The sequence below is a fragment of the Puntigrus tetrazona genome, chromosome 9, assembly GCF_018831695.1.
Source record: "Puntigrus tetrazona isolate hp1 chromosome 9, ASM1883169v1, whole genome shotgun sequence".
NCBI lineage: Eukaryota > Metazoa > Chordata > Actinopteri > Cypriniformes > Cyprinidae > Puntigrus > Puntigrus tetrazona.
The window spans coordinates 23,498,406-23,519,311 of NC_056707.1; the positions used below are offsets into that span (position 1 = coordinate 23,498,406).

Consider the following 20,906-nt stretch of genomic DNA (forward strand, 5'->3'; position numbering starts at 1 on the left):
CTTGGATTTACCATGCACTTCTGCATAAATTGGTCATATGGCCATTTGTCTTCATGCAAGTTCTTAATGTTCTGTAATGTTTAACGGTTCTTAATGTTATGTCTTCTAAAATCTCTTTTTCCAGGCAAGGATCAGGCAAAGCTTTTTGTGAATAGAATCATATCCAAATTTGTGAGTTTGTACAGCTCTAACCAACATTGACACAGTGTCCCTGTCTAGTCATTGACTTCCATAGTATTTTTTATTTTTATTTTTTTGTTGAACTGTTCCTAAACATGTTCAGTAGTACATATTAAACAGAGAGCACAATTAAATGATTCAAAAGCAATTGTAAACATTTTAAAGAATGAATATTCCCATATCTGTACCAACAGAATGTTTTATAAAGAACACTTTATATTTGTCACCAGATTATATGTAATATCTCAATGACGGTATATGACTCTTTTGATATGAATCTTTTGAATTAGCTATTATTTCAGGTTTAATTTCTGTTTCAGTTTAACTTATAATCATGCTTTGCTCTTTTGCAATTGTATTCATTATTTAGTTTTTTATTTACTTCTAATTAGCATTTTATTTCAAGGTAGCATTACTAATTTTAGTTTTTTTTTGCTAGTTTTGAAGTTAAAGGTTAAAATAGTTCGAATTAATGATATAGCCCTGCTATGAATGTTTACACAGTGTGTTCAATAAAGACCCAACAATGCATGTTTGTGTATTATTTGCTAAAGCAAACTGTGTTTATTTTACCGGTTCATGCACAAAATCATGGTAAATTCAAGGGTTCTCCTATTTTCTCCCCGCTTCTTCAGCTGCCTTCACGAACCTGACAGTTCTATTTATTGTATTTACCTAACCTTTTCTTTTTACTTTCAATTTAAGGTCACCGTTTTGAGGACAATCCTGGGGTTAGACGTCACCTCGTCAAGAAATCATCACGCTGTCAAGTCCCACGAACCAGCAATAGCTCACCTCCTCTGTCCAGCCTGAAGAGGAGGAAGAGGATGGACAAGAAAACTCACGAGGTCAGTGCTGAGCTTCTTAACCTCACAGAGAAAGTTTCAAACACAGCCAGACGTACAGTTAGCTCCACATTATAACTTATCTCTGCTCATTTAGACTAAAGCAAACTGATCAAACACAGTTTGTTCTGTTTTAAAATGAGAAGATTTAGCAATAACAAGCGTGGAAAAAGTGTTCACACAATAGCACTGAAAATCTAGCAAAAAAATTGATTTTGAGATTCTGTCTTGCTCCTCGAGACCAAGCTCAAAGTAAAGTCATTGTTTTCCCCACACGGACATCGATACTAATAATGAGGTGGTGTTAACAGAGATAATCAGTGTGGAGGAGCAGGAGAGACCCTCGATGCAGTGATCTTTCCTCTCCTGATGTCTATTGATCTGTTTAATCCGGTGGGCTTCAATAAACGGGTGAAAGCAGTGTCTCCAAAGCAGCTTTATTAATTACATGAGGCACTAAGTCAGTCAGAGCTGAAGTCTCTGCTATTCATGTGGCTGCATCTGCCGATCTAATCTCTGAATCAACCAGCGGAGGAGAATCAGTTGTCTCGCTGGAGGTCAGGATTCATGTAGATGCATAAAACATGTTTCAAAAGTCCTCCATAGAGCACAAGAGTGAACTTTTTTTTTACTTTTAACAGTTCCTGTAAATTATTCTTCAATGGTCAGCAGCAGAGATGAATCAACATGCAGCTTGGCATTCAAAGCAAGCGCTATTTGGAAGAAAAAAAAATTAAAAATTAATAAGGCAATAGTTGCAAATTACTTATTTCTAATGATGTCTTAAGTAAGTTGAATTTTAACTCTAACATTGATATTTTGGTTTCAGCTTTATTGCAATTAATAATTAATGATATTTTCGAATAGTAACTAAATTTGAAACATCACCGATTTTCTTAGTCATATGTTTAAAAACAATTATGAATATATTTATAACTTTTATTACTAAATGTTTAATCGTACAGACATATAAGGAATTGGAGAATGAAGATATACTTACTCGATCGTTTGCAACGGTTCATGGGAGTAAAAGATTCATGCTGGCTTACATTGTGACAACAACGTATCTGATTGCTTTTCATCTTTTTTGTTATTAGCATAGTTCTTAGCACTGAGAATTTGGTAATGAAACCCTCACAAAAAAGTTTTATGAAACTGAAATCTACTGACTTGTGGCTTCAGCAGAAGCGTAAATCATCACATAACAACCTCAGAGCTCACGGTAGGTCTGTCTTGAAAGGTTTTTAGTCATTTTGATAGATCTTCAGCATCACCTGTGTTTTTACTTTAGAATGAAAAATACTAGAACGAAAGAAGATTTATGATATCGCTGTCAGACTTTGTTTGCAAAATATTTCCATCTTGCTCCCTTTCCAACCAGAGCTCCACTTGTTTGCCTGTTTCCTAGAAATTAGCTCTCGGGGAGCATTTCCAAGATGGCCGCCAAGTAAACTGAATTGCCTCGATGTAACTTTGGTTACGATTCATTAAAAGTGCTTTACGATGTGCGTTTGACACCGTGTTCTCCGTAGGTGTTTGTGGAGCTCAATGAGCTGATAGTGGATAAGAACCAGGAGATGCGCTGGAAAGAGACGGCTCGTTGGATCAAGTTTGAGGAAGACGTGGAGGAGGAGACGGATCGCTGGGGTAAACCACATGTGGCCTCGCTGTCCTTCCGTAGCCTGCTGGAGCTCCGCAGGACCATCACACATGGTAAGAGTCTGCCGCTCTGCCAGCCCACTCAGAGCCTGTGATCCCGCTCCAATCCTAACAAAGCAGTGGCGTATGACTGACACAATTCAAATGGACACTTAAATTACATAAATTGATTAAACCCTTTCGGGCATATCCACTATTCTGACCATGAAAAACGGATGACTTTAAATCTGAGGGTGACAAGGTAAATAGTGCATTAGTTTCAAAAAAGCATGGCAAAAAAATCAGTCAGAAGGGTTTTGGTAAGTTTCGTAATAAACCAAAATGACAACTCTGAAAAAAGGCGTCTTTCATGGATGACAGTGATAGACTGACATGAGATTTTGCAAAAACAAGGAAAAAAGTGCTGTGGTAATGTAGAAGTAGGCCGTATAATCAGAATATGAGTAATTCGATATCCTGGCAACATGGCACTTCATGATAATTGTGTCTGTTCAACATTTTTTTGAAAATGGTGAAAAGCTTATCTAATAATCTGTTGAATTAAATACTTTACGAATTCGAGCTACTATTATTTTCTTCTTTTATTTTAAACTTGAAAGGCCAGATGTTTATGTATATAAACAAAAGATTGTTCATAACAAATGAATAAGTCTGGCATCAGAAACAGCTTCAAATTATTTAATGCAGAAAAAAAGAAAATCAGAACAGTGAAGCTAATATAATAAAACTGGTACTTCTGGCCATAACATCTGGCTTGAATGGTACAGTATAAATAATTTAGTCATACCACTGTAATACTGTAGTACTGTAATTAGCATACCGTAACCTTGATATAAAATATGTACACACATAGGCTCTCTTCATAGAAACTGTATGTTCTACACCAACCGTAGACCGAACCCAACCCCTTACAAAAAACGTTCTGCATTTTTAGGTAAAAAAGCACCATTAGTATGTTTATAAACCTTTTGAATTACAAGAACATAGGCAGTGTCCTAATAAACCACCTATTTTTTGACCACCGATAATATGTCTTTAGAATCATTTAGCATCTTTTGCATTATTATTTTTTTTTATTTTTGCTTATACGTTATATAAGCTGATTTAACACACATATGTGCCAATATAATAAACATGGGGTTCTGTTACCCAGGTGCCATAATGCTAGATCTGGATCAAACCACGCTCCCTGGCATCGCCCACTTGCTGGTGGAAACCATGATAATCTCGGACCAGATCAGAGCCGAAGACCGAGCCAACGTGCTGCGAGCCCTGCTGCTCAAACACAGGTTAGTGGAGGTCAGAAATCAATACTCCAAACAAAGCTCATATTGATCTTCTTTGCTGTGGGCTTTGATGTCAATGTCATTTGTCACAGCTGCCTGTATTGGTTTCCTGCTAAATGAAGTGGTGTGATTACATAACAAATAGACTTCGTATGGCAGCGCACCAGGCTCATGGCACTGAAGGTTTTAATGTAATGTTGCTATTGCAGCTGCAGAGACATCAGAAACTGGTTACATCAAAGGTGTTTAAAGTAAGAGTTCACCACAGCGTTGTTTACTCATTCCTATTCAACTCTATTAAACACAAAAGGAGATGTTAAGCAGAATATCTGAGTTGCTCTTTTACCATGCAAGATAATTGTTTCCATCTTATTATGGTATTATGGTAGTCATACAGAGTTTTCTTATGATTTCAGAAGACTTGGAGGACAGCATTTTAATGGTGCTTTTAAGATGTTTTTTTGGAGATTGGCCATATAATTCACCCTGCATTTGACATATTCATTTAGTTTCATCATTTTTTGATTTTATTGAAATTATCCATTTAACTATTTAGCTAAGTTAATGCTGTGTAAGTGCAATATTTGGTATGGATCAGACATGCTCCTTTCTTGAAGGATTTTGAAGTCCCATGTGTTTTCTTTGATAAGCTCGGCTCAGCCTCCGGATCTCGCTCTGAGGTCAGAACCGTACTCTACCTGAGTACTAACAAAATTAATATCGCATGGCCTCTGCTAAAGAAATCTGGGCTGCTTTAATAGTTTGAAGCAGCACTTTTTTTCTAACCACATTTGTATTAATATTGCAAAATATATTCATACAGCAGCTCCAAAATATTTTGGGCACTCAAGCCACATTTTAAAATGCGAATGTCATTCACACACTTAAAGTAAGACGAATACAAAAAAATATTTTCTCTGAGCTATCTTTATTTTACTGATCTATTTTACTGTGATTTGTTGTGGTTCAAACCTATTTAGAGATGATTTATTGCTTGATGCTTATGCTATATATTTAAAAAAAATATATATACATGCATGCCATTTTTGGTACATGCTATCTTTCACAAGTTTATGGTCAGTAAGTTTTCCAAATAAGAAAAATGCATTCCGCTAGGATGCATTACACCAAAAGAGATTGTAAAGACACTTATATTACAAAAGTTTATTTTGTAATATTAGAACAAATACTGTTCTTTTGAATCCTAAAAAATGCACCACCCTTTCCATAAAAATATTAAGCAACACATCTGTTTTCAACAAATGTTCCTTGAGCATAAAAACAGCATATTAGAATGATTTCTGTAAAATAATGTGACTTTGAAAACAGCTAAAAATGACCGCTCCAAACGTTTGTATGGTATAATGCATTTGCAAAGAATGTTTTTAAGGTGGGGCTCGAATGTTCTAAAAAATACAGGAACTGCAGTATGTTTGATTAAAAATGTTTATATATTTGTGATTGTTTATTCGTGTTTTTAGGCTAAAACTAACAAACACCTTCCCTATAAATTTTAAGAACAACAAATCTAGGCATCTCCATTCTTCAGTGAGTGCAACAAAAGTTAAAAACCAGTTGTGCTTTTATATCATTTAGGAGATGTTGGAACTGCTCAGAGATGCGTATTTGTGGTCAGCTAGAGGGATTCATTTGCCAGGCTATAAAACATACACACAGTTAAACGTGATGAAATCTAGATTAAACGTCTCCACAGCATTTCCCATCATCTCAGATGCAGTTTTTAATGGGAAAACCTGTCAAATTAGTCACAAATATGTCTTTGTAATGTGGAAAAAAATACATCAAGGTGCTCTAAGCTGGGTCATTAGTTACTCAGGTTTTTGGAAATTTTTTCAAACACAATTCAATGTCACACCTTGTCTCTTTGTTTTCTTTGTGTGTTTAGTTTGGCTGGAGCGTAACTAGATCACAAATGAGGCTTAATGAGTGTGTCGATGTCAAGCGCTGGACACGGTTGCGGTGACGTGTCTAACAAAGCTGGGCAGCCACTCTTTATTCTCCACTTTTTTTCAGGACGCGTGGAAGCACCCAAAGCAAACCGAAATTAGTCTTTTGTGAAAAACAATAAAGGCATTTATTAATTCATTGGACTGCCTCTGCGGTCGATTTTTAGAGTCGTATTCTGTTTAAATATTCCCTGATGTTATCTAGCCACATGTTGCTTTTCTGTTGTCTTTAGCATTTTTTACTGATTGCTTTGGCACATGTTTCTTCGAGCGAACAGGGAATGTGTTTGGTTTTGTAGTTTGGATTCTGATATCCTGACATGTTGGGTTTTGTGTTTGCTTTGCAAATATTGCAAGTGAAGATGGAAAATTGCCTTTTTGGACATTGATAAGCAAGGAAATTGCTGTACCCGTGGAGCTAAATAAACACGAGAGCAGGGATATTTGTCTCACAGAGGAGAACAAATGGACTCGAATAGCTTGACAGATTAAAGAAGTCATAACATTTTCACTATTAAAGGCATAGTTCACCAAAAAAGAAAATGAAAATACTGTAATTTATTCACCCTCTTGTCATATGACCCATATTAACTTACATTCTTCTGTTGAAAACGAAAAGTAAATGTTTTAAAGAATGTCCTGGCTGCTATTTTTTTGTTTAATGAAGGTGAATGACAGCATTGTGACAAACAAAACACCATAAAAGTATGAGGATGAATAAATAATGAGAATTCTCATTCTGACTTTAATGCCTGTTTATAGAATAACGAGTTTGCGTTGCAAAAAAATTGAAAAGTATTCACTTAATCATTTTTTTCTTCGTTCAAAAAGACAAGCCATAAAACAAGCCAAATCTACTTAAGAAGAAAAATATGTTATGTTATATGATTTGTTTTCAAAGAATATAAAATTTTATTTTCTTAACCCATTACCCATTAGCAAACTTTTTTTTTATTTATTTCAGAAAAAAATACTCTATTTTTGTTGTATGCTTTGCTTATACAGTAAATATAAAAACCACATATTCAGTCTTTTTCATTACTCTGTGCGTGTGTGTGTATATATATATATATATATATATATATATATATATATATATATATATATATATATATATATATATATATATATATAGAATATGTGCTTTTACCTTTATACTACTTGTTTGCACACTTTTTGTCCATTTAACATGCTAATATGAAACATTTCTCACTAAATTTATCAATTCTTTCTCTTGTCCAGTCACCCCAATGATGAGAAAGAAGGCCTTTTCCATCGGAACCACTCTGTCACCAGTCTGGGCGGCTTTCGTCACAACCACAATCACGTTCACGACACCAGCCTGCCCCTGGTGTCCCAGGACCACGAGGAGATGCACGACAGCAAAGCGGCAGAACATGACAAAGAGGTGTTTGTGACATTATTTGTGAGTCGCTTGCTTCTTGTGTGCATGTTGTAGAAAGGACAAAGGCTTCTAGATAACCGTCCCCAAGCTTGCTGGGCCAGAGGTAGTCACCTGGAGGACACCAACTTTGACTTTGGTGGTAGCGCTTGGTCCGTTCGGGGTGCATTGCTCTGGAGGTCAACACCCAGACATTGGTGGATTACAACTGAGGAAAGAAATCGCATTAGACTAGCCTACAGTGGTTTGCTAGACTTAGTTAACCACAAATCTGGTCAGGCTGGTTTGTTTTGATCATTTGAGAGGGGTTTGGATACTTGTCAGCTGGGTTGACCAACAAACCTGAACATCGGCTTGGAAAACCAGCCTAACCATTTTTAACCAAACTAAGACAGCCACTTTCAGACCCACATGGAATCAGAACCTATTCATGAAATTCTTGATCTTATTTCTTTTAAAATAAATCATTTGGCTACCAATGAGTGTAGCGCTGTATTTAATACATTTTACCCTATAAATACATTCCATAGAATCCCACAGGTTTTTTTTTAGGTAGAAACTGGAAAAAACATATTTTCTTGTTCAGTATTTTGTCTTTTCCACTTCAAATATTTAAAATACATTTATTCAAGAAGCTAAATAAGCTGAAATAAGATATTAAGTTTTTGAGAGTTTTTGCTTACAACAAGAAGTGGCCAGTTGGGTAAGAAAAATATAAACACATTTTTCCATTTGAATTAAGTTTTCTCAACCAATTGGTAGATTGGTAGATTATTTTCTGGCTTTAAACAAAAAGTAACTTGATTTTGGTATTTCAGTGCTCGTCAATATATATGTATATATCAATAATTTTGCTTAGATGTACAGTATCTACATTATTTGTGCCAGAAAACAAAATACTAAGCAAGAAAATATGCTTTTTGCAGTGAAAACACCTCTGCACGTTTGGTCTGGGCCTGGTTAGCAGCACGGCTAATGCTTGGATCATGTAAGCTGCTCTGCCACATGTGCAGGATTAAGAGTAATAGCGAGTTTACAGGTGCTTCCAGTTAAACTTTTGATACATTAGCTGTGAAACTATGAATGTTCCCCACGGCTAAAAATGTTGGCACATTCAAAACAGCCCGTATAAAAAGTGAAGACGTATTGTATTAAATTGATTTAAAGTGATTTACCATTCGCTTTTCCACTTTGTCACCTGGATCTGTAAGTTTAGATTTGCGCTCGGTGATATAAAACAGGCACAATGGTTCATTAAAATTCACAAAACATACTTGCGCCCCGTCACCCGAACACATGAGCGAAACAGTCGTGTGGAACAATAAACAATCGGAGCGAGGGCAGCTATGCATGCATTATCTGCCAAAGCTTTTCTGCCACAGCTTGAGGCTGATGTGTGACGTTCAAATGGCACTAACTATGTTCTTCTGTCAACAAAAGAAAAACCTCCACCCTGTCCCAGCTGAGGGACACGCTGCCGCCAGATCTATGAAACTCCTGGCAAAGATTCCCAAGGATGCCGAGGCCACTGTGGTCTTAGTGGGTAAGCAAAGCAGCGTTTCGTTCCAGCGTTTGTTGTTTTCAGGTCCAGAGATGATGTTGAGTCATCGCACCAGAGTTTTCCAATAATGCCTCAGTCAGCTAAGCAAAGATTAATGCTTTCGGTTGCGTTTGATTTCTGTCATTGGATCCCTGTTTGTGTGGTTTGATTTTTTTACCGCATTAAATGTGTTTATAGGGTGTGTGGAGTTCTTAGAGAAGCCTGCGATGGCCTTTGTCCGGCTCAACGAGGCTGTGCTGCTGGAGTCCGTTCTGGAAGTCCCCGTCCCGGTTCGGTTCATCTTTGTGCTGCTGGGCCCCACGCAGACCAACATGGACTATCATGAGATTGGACGCTCCTTCTCCACCCTCATGTCCGATAAGGTTCATCTTACATGCAATATATATCATGGTTTGCAGATTATCAGGCCCAAGCATTTTGATTATTGGGGTCATCTGAAGCCTTATAAAGCAGTGGTTCTCAACATTTTTGAGTCCATAGCTAGCCATCGTTCACAACAATATTCAAGGCCCCATGACTTTTCCAGTTGTTTGTTAGGTCACACTTTATTTTAAGATCCAATTCTCACTATTACCAAACCATTAACTACAACTTTTGCCTCAATAGTTGGGAAGGTCATTAAGTTTAGGTGTTGATTAGGATTTGGGATGTAGAATATGGTAAAAAAAATAATATCATATTGTTCTGTGTTTTTAGGGGATTTTTGTTTTCAGCAAGTTTCTGGACTATTTTTTTAATATTTAACATGTTGTCTTTTTAAGAGAATATGATGGTGATGTTTAGAAGATGTAGTATAGTATTTAAACCACCGAGGATGCTCATTTTTCTACCTTGTCTTTTTTATTTGCTTCTGTTATGTCTTTTGGTAACCAGAAATAAATCAGTCTGCAGATTTTGCCAATATATTATTAATAGGCATGCTAATAAAAAACTAGCCAATAGTGAGAATTGGTCCCTATACTAAAGTACTGATAAGTTATTTCATATTAAAGTAAATTGGCACCGGTTGCGAACCACTTTTACAGTGCCAAAGATGGCTCAGTTGTATTTTTGTTTTTGCTTTTTCCTTATGATTCACTGGGTCACGGTGTTTAGTTCAGACTAGATCTTTTGCCATTTTGGCTTTTAACAAATCATTTTTTACACTACCACCTATAAATTTGATCCAATCTTCTCCAGAATAGTGTCAGATGATCTTGAGACCAAGCCACACAGTCTGAGAATGTATTTTTGTCATTGTTCTGTAAATCTGTAATGAATTCGGGACTGGGCAACAGGAATGAAAAATACATCTCTGTAGTGCTTAGGTGCTCCTTCCTGTTCCTGTAGATCTACCTTTCTGCAAAGTTTATCAAACACACCTAAACCAGTTAATTTGGTTCTCCAGGAACATAAATGAGCACCCTGGGCCTAGGCAAATTTGGGGCCATCTTGTCCTAGGAGTGTTTAGTTTTTCTTTCATTACATAAGAATGAAACCCAAATGCCCTGGCCTGAAATTACACTTCTGGTTTGCTCAGATTCCTTGAGCCTTTTTACCTTTCCGCCATTTTGAATTTGATTCAAAACATTTTTTTTATTGGTACTTCTGTAAAATCTTAATCTTAAAGTCGGCATGAAACAGAAGTTGAGATTGTCCTTTATTCCTTAGTGTGATGTATATTCAAGTGAAACGGCTTCTGAAATGTGAAAAAATGTAGGGCGGGGTGAAAAAGATGATGAGTCGTTTAGAGGAGAAGGGGAGGTTTACGATTTCGATTACAGATGAGTGCACATAAATAATAAAAAAATAATGAAGTGCACGGATAAGTTATTTATAATAAACATACAGTATTCCATTCAAAAAATAAGACTTGTCAATTTTGATCTTATCCCGACTTTAAAAGTCTCCAGACCAAACCACACAAAGGTCACTGATTTTCTTCCCCATTCTCCAAATAAATCTGTAATGAATTTTATGGTAAAGCCGCAAAGTAAAACGTATACATATTTCTCTAATTTTTTGGCAAACAGAAATGAAAGTTTGGGGTTTCAGTGGCATTATATCCTAAAAGTTATTTTAATCAGTTAACAAATAATAACAACAATAATATTAAAAACGAATTTCAATATAACTTCAAAATGACAAAATCATGACTCATGGTTTAAATTAAATTAATTAATTTTTTAGCTTTTCTTGAGTGTTTTTGGAAAATTGTTCATAATGAGTTCAGGTGATCTTTAGACCAAGTTTTATTTCCATAACCCATATAAATTTAATGACTGTGCTAAAAAAGGAAGTAACACTTTGCTTTGGCTTAGCTGTTGAATACTAATATGATGAAAAGTTTCAGGACTGTAACCTACTGGTCAAAAGTTGTTAAAATGATAAATTGACTAGTGACTGAAACCACTCAGGTTCACGGTTTTTCCTGACCTTTCTTTCCAGAACTTCCACGAGGTAGCATACTTTGCTGATGATCGACAGGACCTGCTCAATGGCATCAACGAGTTCTTGGACTGCAGTATTGTAATTCCTCCATCAGACGTTGAGGGAAAAGACCTGCTGAAGACCGTGGCCTCCTTCCAGAAACAGATGCTACGCAAGCGCAAGGAGAGGGAGCTCAAGAAATGCGGAAGTACTGTGACGGGAGCTGAACAGGAGACCAAAGGTAGAATACCTACTGCATTATATTGATAGCATTTTCAAGTGTTTCTGTTCTCTTATTGTCGAATGGTTCTGTTTGTGTCGTAGATGTAAGTACGGATGAACTTGAGGAGGAGGATCAGTTTGATGTTGATCCTCTCAAGCGGTCTGGTATTCCCTTTGGAGGTCTGATCCACGATATTCGCCGCCGTTATCCACGCTACATAAGCGACCTGAAGGATGCCATGGACACACAATGTATTGCTGCTGTCATTTTCATATATTTTGCTGCTCTTTCGCCCACTATCACCTTCGGAGGCTTATTAGGCAAGTGAGACAATGAGACAGCTGTGCATGAGCCCATTCCACCACAATAGAAAAAAAAAACTTATACTTTGGTAAATCATAATAATAAAAAGTCCAAAATTGACAAGTCATGACATAAAGATTCGTAATTATAGTATATCTCATCGTCATAAATATGAGATGGCATGTCATTTGTTACTTATCTCATACATAAAGGACTTGGTATCATAACTTGACATTTTATATCAGAATTATGATAGAAAATATTATAATGACATCATTTAGATGTCTGATAATATTTTGTCCCTTTTAAATTGTAACTCTGACTTTGTTATAACTGACTAATCTCATAATTATTTTTGTCTTAATTTTAATTGACAATTTTTGTCTAATAATAAATTAATTTATCGTATTTAAGTATAAATTTGATGATTTTAGTTATTTTTATGACTGCACTATTTATATAGTCATAATTATGATTTATTAAAGCATTATTTATTTTTCGTTGATGGCGGAAACGTGCTTCCGTAGTATATTTTCATGCTTTATATTCCCATTCGTAGGTGAGAAGACACAAGGCATGATGGGAGTCTCTGAGCTCATCATCTCCACGGCGACAGTGGGAGTGCTGTTCTCTCTGCTAGCAGGGCAGCCTTTGCTCATAATTGGCTTCTCTGGACCTCTTTTGGTCTTTGAGGAGGCTTTTTATAAGGTATTTTTGTCTTTATGTTCCAACCATTACAGAAAAAAGGAGGTAATTTCATTACATTAACATTTGTCTGCTTTGCTCTCTTCCCGTTCCTCTCTTTTGCGTCTGCTATCTCCCCCGTTGGCCCTTCTTTGTATCATCAGTTCTGCCAGGCGCAGGGCTTCGATTATCTCACAGGCCGAGTGTGGATTGGGTTCTGGCTCATCTTCATTGTGCTAGTGATCGTGGCAGCTGAGGGAAGCTTCCTCGTGCGATACATCTCCCCATTCACCCAAGAGATCTTTGCATTTCTCATCTCTCTCATCTTCATCTTTGAAACCTTCTCTAAGCTAATTAAGGTACGTCATCAATAACAGCATGCGCAAGTTCCGGGTAACACTTTTTATTTTACCGTTACACCTATTAGGTGTTTATTAGCATGCACGTTACTAGAATATTAGGCATTTTTTTGTGCTAATTGATGCAATGAATTTACTCAATATATGTGTAGTTTTATGCCTGTTAAAATATTTCTCCTCAGGTGTTTCAAGAGCACCCTCTGATGAAGAGCTACCCCACAGCTCCTGTACTGCCTGCCTTCAAACCCATAGACCCTCAAGGGCACAGTGTGATTGCGGAGCCCATCCTCAACCAGCCCAACACAGCCCTGCTGTCCTTAGTGCTCATGATTGGAACCTTCTTTGTGGCCTTCTTTCTGCGAAAATTTCGTAACAGCAGATTCCTTGGTGGAAAGGTTCGCAGCGGGGTGTCATTTTGTCAGCACAGGAAAATATCTTTGGCTTAATCAGCATTTTTGTCTTGTTTTCCAGTAAGATGCAATCGTTATGTATTTAAAGTAAAATAATCGGGTGAATCAAAGTACTTTGTCATCTGTGAATGACATCTTACGTTTCAGTCTGTTTCTTTCACAAAGCTGTTACACTATTTACTATTTTAAGTCTATCAAAACCTTTCATGAAAGGTGTCATAAAACCTAATGCAAAAATGCGTTCTTGTCTTAGGTCAACTTTGTGAACTACTGTATATGGTTTTATTTAAGTGTACTTTAATGCTCAGTTTAAACGTATCAAACATTAAAAACACATTTGACTAATGTTAAATGGCTACATTACCTTATATATTTCTAGATTTTGTCCACAAAAATTATTAAAGTCCATCCAAATCCATTCATAAAATCCATTTAATAGTTGTATCAGTATTAGTTTTACATAATATTTAATGCTTTAAAACATACTAAATGTTAACTTTTATAAAACTAAAAAGTTACCATAAAGAAGAGAATAAAAATACACCATCTTCATGTTGTTTATACAGCAGTTTAGAGATTTCATGTGAAAAATATATCTATGATTACAAAATCTAATGTTATGTGTGATTATTTGTGAATAATTAACTAAAACGTGCAATTAACTATTATTTTTAAATATTTGACCCTACTAATATATTGAATGTATTAACACTGATTATATAAATATATACAGATATAAGAAATATAATTATTATGTAAAATACACCTAAAAGCCCCAGTTTGTAATTATTTGTTTATTATTATTATTATTATTATTATTATTATTATTATTATTATTTTATCTTATTTAAATGAATCTTTTCTATCTTTTATAGTCTTTTTTTGTTTTTGGAGAATCAGTTTTGTTTTTCAAATAAAATACCTTTAATTGTGTTTTTACTGAAATCAGCAAAAGTACCGATGCAAACATGTTTTCGTTTTTTTTGACATTGACATTTTGAGCCGATTAAAAGTTTGTCATCCTCTGTATGTGTGTGCATCATGCGTTCTCATCAAAGGCCAGACGAATCATTGGTGATTTCGGGATTCCTATCTCTATACTCATCTCCGTGCTGGTGGACTGCACCATTCCTGAGACATACACACAGGTAACCGCACTGTTAAACTCTCATGTGCAGCATGCATACCACCACAGAGAAACTCCTCTCCCAACGTACTCTTCTTATTAAGCACTGGCCTGTAATTGGAGCCAGCTTTCTTCCGAGTCTGTATTACAGTGTGGTTGGTTTGGCAGAGTGCTGTAACCAATGAATCCTTGTGTTACGAGCGCTTGTGTTTTTTGTGGTTGCAGAAGCTGAACGTCCCCTCTGGTTTCTCGGTCACATCTCCGGACAAACGGAGCTGGTTTATCAGCCCCTTTGGAGATCAACAGCCTTTCCCCGTTTGGATGATGGGGGCCTCTGTGGTCCCGGCCCTGCTGGTTTTTATCCTCATATTCATGGAGACTCAGATCACCACGTGAGTAAGCTGACTAAGCTCAGATGGAAATGCAATGCAATTACAATGCTTTTGTGGCTCGCTGCATCGGTATCGTCCTGTCTGCAGCTTGATAGTGAGCAAGAAGGAGCGGCGTTTGGTCAAGGGTTCTGGCTTTCATCTAGACCTGCTTCTGATAGTGACTTTAGGGGCGATCTGCCCGCTTTTCGGTCTGCCCTGGTTGACTGCCGCCACTGTGCGCTCGGTGACTCACGTGAATGCGCTGACAGTCATGAGCAAAGCCACTGCCCCTGGAGAGAAGCCCATGATCCAAGAAGTTAAAGAGCAGAGGGTGACAGGGATGTGTGTGGCTATCCTAGTGGGTAAGAAACACCAAAACACAATTGCATAAAACAGATACTGACAGAAAACGAACTGGGTGAACCGTGTTCATTCCCCTTTGACTGCACATTCTATATACAATACTGTTCAAAAGTTTGGAGTTGGTAAGATTTTAGTTTTTGGAAGAAAAGTTTAATCTGTTTAGCTGTATATTCAATTTAAATATTTATTTGGTATTGATGTGCTTATAATACTGCTGTTGGCATACCATCATTTCAATATGGTTAAACAGATAATTTACCTAAAAAATCTATATTCTGTCATCATTTACTCACTCTCAAGTTGTTCAAAACCTGTTTGAGTTTCTTTCTTCTGCTTAAGTTAAAGTAAGATATTTTTATCCAAACAGTTTCCTGTCCCTATTGACATCCACAGTGTATATATATATATATATATATATATATATATATATATATATATATATATATATATATATATATATATATATATACTATATATATATATATATATATATATATATATATATATATATATATATATATATATATATATATATATATATACTTTGGAAGTGAGTGGAATATTCTTCTGTTTAACAGGTTTGGAATAACTTGAGAGTGAGACAGAATTAAATTAAAGTAAAATTTTTGGGGATGAACTGTTCCTTTAAGAGGGGTTTTCATACACAGCCTCATCTCATGTTGTGCATGTAAAACATGATAGTAAAACCATGGTAATCTTACTCTAATGAATGGTTTCAAGTGGCGTATTGCTGTATTAACAGCATCTGTTTAATATTAAAGACCACTCAAGTTTCCTAGTTGGCATTGTTTTCTTTTCAAAGAATACTATTTAATTAAATTAAATTAGGTAGAAAAACTTTCTTGATTCTGTCAATCCCAACACCTCTGTGCAGGGTTGTCTATAGTGATGACAGATGTGCTGCGTCATATTCCTCTGGCTGTGCTGTTTGGGATATTTCTGTACATGGGCATCACTTCTCTTACTGGTATCCAGCTTTATGAGCGAATCACACTCATGGTCACACCTGCTAAACATCATCCTGACCACATCTATGTTACCAAGGTAAGCGTTTTTTTCCTGAGACTTTGAGGTAGTAGTGATGTTATTTACAAACGCAGTGCTGACAGCTTATTATATGTGTTTGTGTTTGATTTCCACACGGTAGATGCTACAAGTTTGTACTAAATTGACATCTGGATTCTGTTTGAAAGCTTTCGAAGCACCCACAAGGTGGCGCACAAATCACCATTTCATTTCGCACTTTTTAACACAACCCTGAAATTTAAAACTACAAACCATATTTGACAAATCTGAACACTGTGTATTGTTCAACATTGGAAATCATTGGAAATCTAGGATTGAAAAAAAAGTCAACAAAGTATGGCACCATTTCTAGGAGAGTTGTGAAATAAGCAAAGTTGTGCCTGCCTATACAGAAAATAATACATATTACATTTAAAAAATGGCAAAATAGAAGCTTTTCACTAGATCTTGTCATAATTGCAAGCACGATCTGTTTCCCATACAGGTGAAGACATGGCGTATGAACATGTTCACCATCATTCAGTTGCTGTGTATTGCCCTGCTGTGGGTGGTGAAGTCGACCGTAGCCTCTCTGGCCTTTCCCTTCATCCTAATCATGACCGTACCTCTGCGTAGACTCGTCCTGACCAGGATCTTCGAGGAGAGAGAGCTTGCAGCGGTGAGTTCATGTCCGAACGCAAGCAGCTGAGAAAATCCACCTAGTGTTGATTTCATTTTAAAATGTCGTTTTTGTTCTTGCAGTTGGATGCCGATGAGGATTCGCCCAATTTTGATGAAGATGGACGGGATGAGTACAACGAGATCCACATGCTTGTGTAGTCACACGGCTCACCTCTTCGTCACTAACCAATGGAAGGCAGGTCTCTGGATAACGGGAAAGATGTACGGAATGGGAAGGACTCTGATGCACTGCCCTCTTTTAGAATTATTTCACTCGTACTTTAAAATTTTCTAAACCTCCGTTTTAAAAAGAACCACAGATCATGTTTTGGATACAGTTTTATTTTTCTTTGTTCTCCAAAATGTGGCCTACATGTTTGTCTGCTGCTGCCCAGTGACCTTTCAATATAAGATTAGATACGACCCGTGCACCTTAGACCTCCCAAAGTGCAATGATGGTGAGACTAATCCAATAGGTTGGATCTTACACCCCGTATTCATCCCATCCCGATGTACTGCGCCCATGCGGATCAGACCTACTGCCTGTAGATCTTAGTTGCCTTGTACTGTACTGTAGGCATTGACCACAGAGTTTGAATATTACAGTAGCACAACCTCTCAGTGCCCTTAGAATGGTCAGTCCCTTTGCTGTGCTTGAAAACAGTAGTGCGGTCCCTTTAGACGTACTTTATGCAGTAGAGATGTTACTTTGATCGATGTATGCAGTAGTTACAATACATTTAAAGGTGCTATAAGTGATTTGTTTTAATGGAACAGCATTCAGAAAATGGCCCCGCTTCCTGACAGATATCACGCTCAGATTGTCAGTCATTTTAAATACGGTGACTAGTGGGGGTTAGTGAAACGGCTAGCTAACATTGCTTACAGCACCTTTAATAGGAAAAAAATAATCATGATTTCCCTTCCAAACAGATTTCATTTTATTTATTTATTTATTTTTAAAATTTTATTTAATTGATCATTATTCTTTATTTAACTTTTTTTTTTCCCCATCAGAAGTCATTTAGCTCTCAGTACATGGTTTCATTCCAAACAAATTTACATACAAAGTGTATTTTATTTGGTTAATTATAATTTTTTTTTAGCAATTAATGAATTTATTTATTATTAATTATCATCCTTTTTTTGTTGTTTTGAGGATTCCCAAAATAATATTTTTTTTGAACAGCTCAGCTTTTCTTGCTATATGTGAATTTAGCATTTAGAATTTCTATAGGATTTATTGCCCAAATATGTTGCTGTTATAAATATTAGTGCGTTTGTGTGCGCAGTTTCAATATTACCCTTTTCAAAAAAATAATTCCATTCCTTATGCTGTTAAACTGCAGTGTATTCAGTTGAAATAGGTTAAAGCCATAGAAACTTGGATTTGGCTGATTGCATAAATGCTAAGAATGATATTTCCAAAGGCTGCCAGTGAGCGAGAGACTTTGGCTTTGAGGAAACATGCTGCCAAATTGTTAGTCAGGTTCATGGAAGGTAGGGGCAAACTTTATCTATTTAAAAAAAAAATCAAATGACCTTTTAAAATCTTTGCTAAGTCAACAAATCCATTTCCCTTGCCTTTAAAGTCTTTAAAGGTGATGTGTGTAATTTCAATATAAAAAAAACAAAAAACATTCCAAACCCGACTTCATATGCAACAACATTGCTCTATTTGTTTGAGCATCCTGATCAACCAGACATGGTCAGCCAACGAGTCGAGTTTGGGGCGGGACTAGCTGTTTGATGGACCAGATGTGCAGCAGCTTTCAGGAGCCTGTCGGCAATTCCATTTGGAGAAAAAAAAAAGAAATTACACACTTCACCTTTAACATCTTCATCTCGATCCTTGTGTGAACAAAACAGCCTCATACGGACCTGAAACCAGGACGAATCGTTCCATTACACTCATGTTTTGAGTTCGGACAATTGCCTTTAGAGAAAGCTGCCCTTTGGACTGTAAATATCGTGCCGTCCATGCGTGTGTTGAATTTGTTTCTGCGTAATACAGACTGCTTGGCCTAGTCACGCTAGACTAGCTCATTTCATCACAAACACATATTCCACATGTGTTTCTTTTTGCTCCTCGTTTCCCCAGTTTTCAGTGTGAAAACAAGAGGAAATTGTGCAATAAAGAAATATCTGTCATGCAGTGCTGTGCTACTCTGAATAGATGTTTAGTTTCTTGGAAAGCACAAGCCTAAGTGCTGCTCTCGGGCCTGAGAGCGGTAAGTGGAGATCTGTGGTTGTGAATGGCAGGTCTTTGAAGCACTTAATGTGAAGCCACACATCAGACGTGTTTTACCATGTAACCTTAGTTGAGCCATCGGATAGCTCTGCGCGAACGCCAAAAGGGTAGAACGTTGGTTTTTAATTTTTCCCCTCAGCATTTATCAATTGGGATGTAGCTGAGAGATGAAATTGGATGAGGACAAGCTGGCTGTAATGCTTTAGAATCAGATTCCCAGTGTGTGAAGCCTTTGGCAGGCTCATCGCATCTTAGCAACAAATGTTAGCTTCCCAAAGGCAGAGGCTCTTTTCATAGGTCAGGAGATTTGTTGAAGGTATGGCATTTGGGTTTGACTTATTTCCGATGAAACAGGATTTTTAATTAGACAAAATGTAGCCTCTCACTTGAATTTATTTAACCTTAACTGGATTGTGAAAAGTGAGCTTTGAATGCCAAAATAATGACAGGTGATGAAGGGGAGGGATAAAAGGGAGGCAGAGTGAGTTCTTTCCCATTTTATGAGGAAAAAAATGTTTGATTTTTTTCCCCATTGAATAATGTGCACCAAAGCCAGGATTGTTCTTTAATGAAGTAAGAAAGAATCATTTTGAATTTGTTCTTGAAAAGCCCTGATGGAAAACGTGGAACAATTTTAGAGAATTTCCTCCATTTATTCTCATTGCCAAATTATGCTTGTAAAAATATAATATGGAGATATTCAAGAGATTTTCTGTGGTTTTCATGTTGGGTTGAAATGAATCTCCTCTGGCACTTTCAGAGCTGTTGTCTGCTTGGGGTTATTCGTTTCTAAGTTGTTGTTTTATGGACGGTCTGAAGTTTATTGCACTGCCGTTGCTGCTCACACTGCCGTCACTCGATCTCTGCAGCCTTGCTTTGGGTTTTCAATCCAATGAACAGAAAGGAGCATAAAAGAGACAGAGAGACTTGTTTTCAGGGTTTTGGGTAATTCATCTTCCACTGTGAATTAGCACTAAAGGCTAAGTTGCACAGATCTGTCTATTGCACTACTTACGAAATTGGTTCGATCCACGGATTGTGAACATACAAGCCTAAATTTGTAGCTATGTCAGATTTGAGAGAGCAAGCAGTGAGGTTTTGGATGCAACTTTTTTTTCTGTCATACAGATTTGGAACTAAGTGAGAGCGATTTGTATTTCATTTCTGGGTGAACTACACATTGAATTCAAAGAAAACTGACTGAATGATTTAACGACAGAACAACCTACGGATCAAAAGTATTTGCTTACAACTTTTGAACAGTTTGGCTTTAAGTTTATCCATTTGGCCTTGCGATTCCTTAAGTCAGCCTTTCTAACATTCTTAATTTTCTTGTCAAATTTTCAACACTTTGGGGTACCAAAACGAAACCTGTTACCATAAGCTCAAAAATGAAAGAACTGAAACCCTAAACTATAGTAAAAAAATCACTGATAGCGTGTCTTGAAGCTTCCTGAGCAGTTTTGGGCCAAAACCTACTAGTAATCACCAGTTTTGCTGCAGTTCTTACAAGTCTATTCCAATTCTCTTCACGATTGGCTCTGTATATTTTCAAAGCATGCTGGATAAAAGCTATATATAATGGAGGGTTTGTATTTAAAACATTTTTTTCTGCGGCTATCAGATCAGTGGTTAAAAAGCCGAAGATCAAGTCTAGTGATCGAAAAGTGACTATAGCCCAGTTTTGCAAATGTAAATCAAAATTTTCAGCGTTTCACCTCAAAATTGCTGCCTTCAGGTATATTTTATATTATTTGTATTCTTATTTATTAGCAACCAATAGAAGTGTGTTTGGCATGG

The 20,906-nt window shown here is 36.7% G+C and overlaps 1 protein-coding gene across 4 annotated transcripts in view; it reads left to right on the plus strand.

Moving 5' to 3' along the window:
• The window catches only part of slc4a3 (solute carrier family 4 member 3), a 66,119-nt gene extending 48,255 nt beyond the window's left edge, over positions 1-17,864 (plus strand). For 2 of the 4 annotated variants that reach the window (XM_043248779.1, XM_043248782.1), the window contains 17 exons: positions 886-1,028; positions 2,558-2,738; positions 3,838-3,973; positions 7,180-7,363; positions 8,780-8,882; positions 9,078-9,262; positions 11,328-11,550; positions 11,634-11,852; positions 12,395-12,543; positions 12,684-12,878; positions 13,061-13,273; positions 14,347-14,436; positions 14,640-14,806; positions 14,894-15,147; positions 16,044-16,213; positions 16,680-16,853; positions 16,937-17,864. In XM_043248779.1, coding sequence (XP_043104714.1) covers positions 886-1,028; positions 2,558-2,738; positions 3,838-3,973; positions 7,180-7,363; positions 8,780-8,882; positions 9,078-9,262; positions 11,328-11,550; positions 11,634-11,852; positions 12,395-12,543; positions 12,684-12,878; positions 13,061-13,273; positions 14,347-14,436; positions 14,640-14,806; positions 14,894-15,147; positions 16,044-16,213; positions 16,680-16,853; positions 16,937-17,014 — 2,864 coding nt within the window. In that variant the 3' untranslated portion in view covers positions 17,015-17,864. Of the gene's footprint in view, positions 1-885; positions 1,029-2,557; positions 2,739-3,837; positions 3,974-7,179; positions 7,364-8,779; positions 8,883-9,077; positions 9,263-11,327; positions 11,551-11,633; positions 11,853-12,394; positions 12,544-12,683; positions 12,879-13,060; positions 13,274-14,346; positions 14,437-14,639; positions 14,807-14,893; positions 15,148-16,043; positions 16,214-16,316; positions 16,382-16,679; positions 16,854-16,936 lie in introns of those variants that run through there. The other 2 variants (XM_043248780.1, XM_043248781.1) reach the window with 2 other exon arrangements.
• Positions 17,865-20,906: the final 3,042 nt, after the last annotated feature.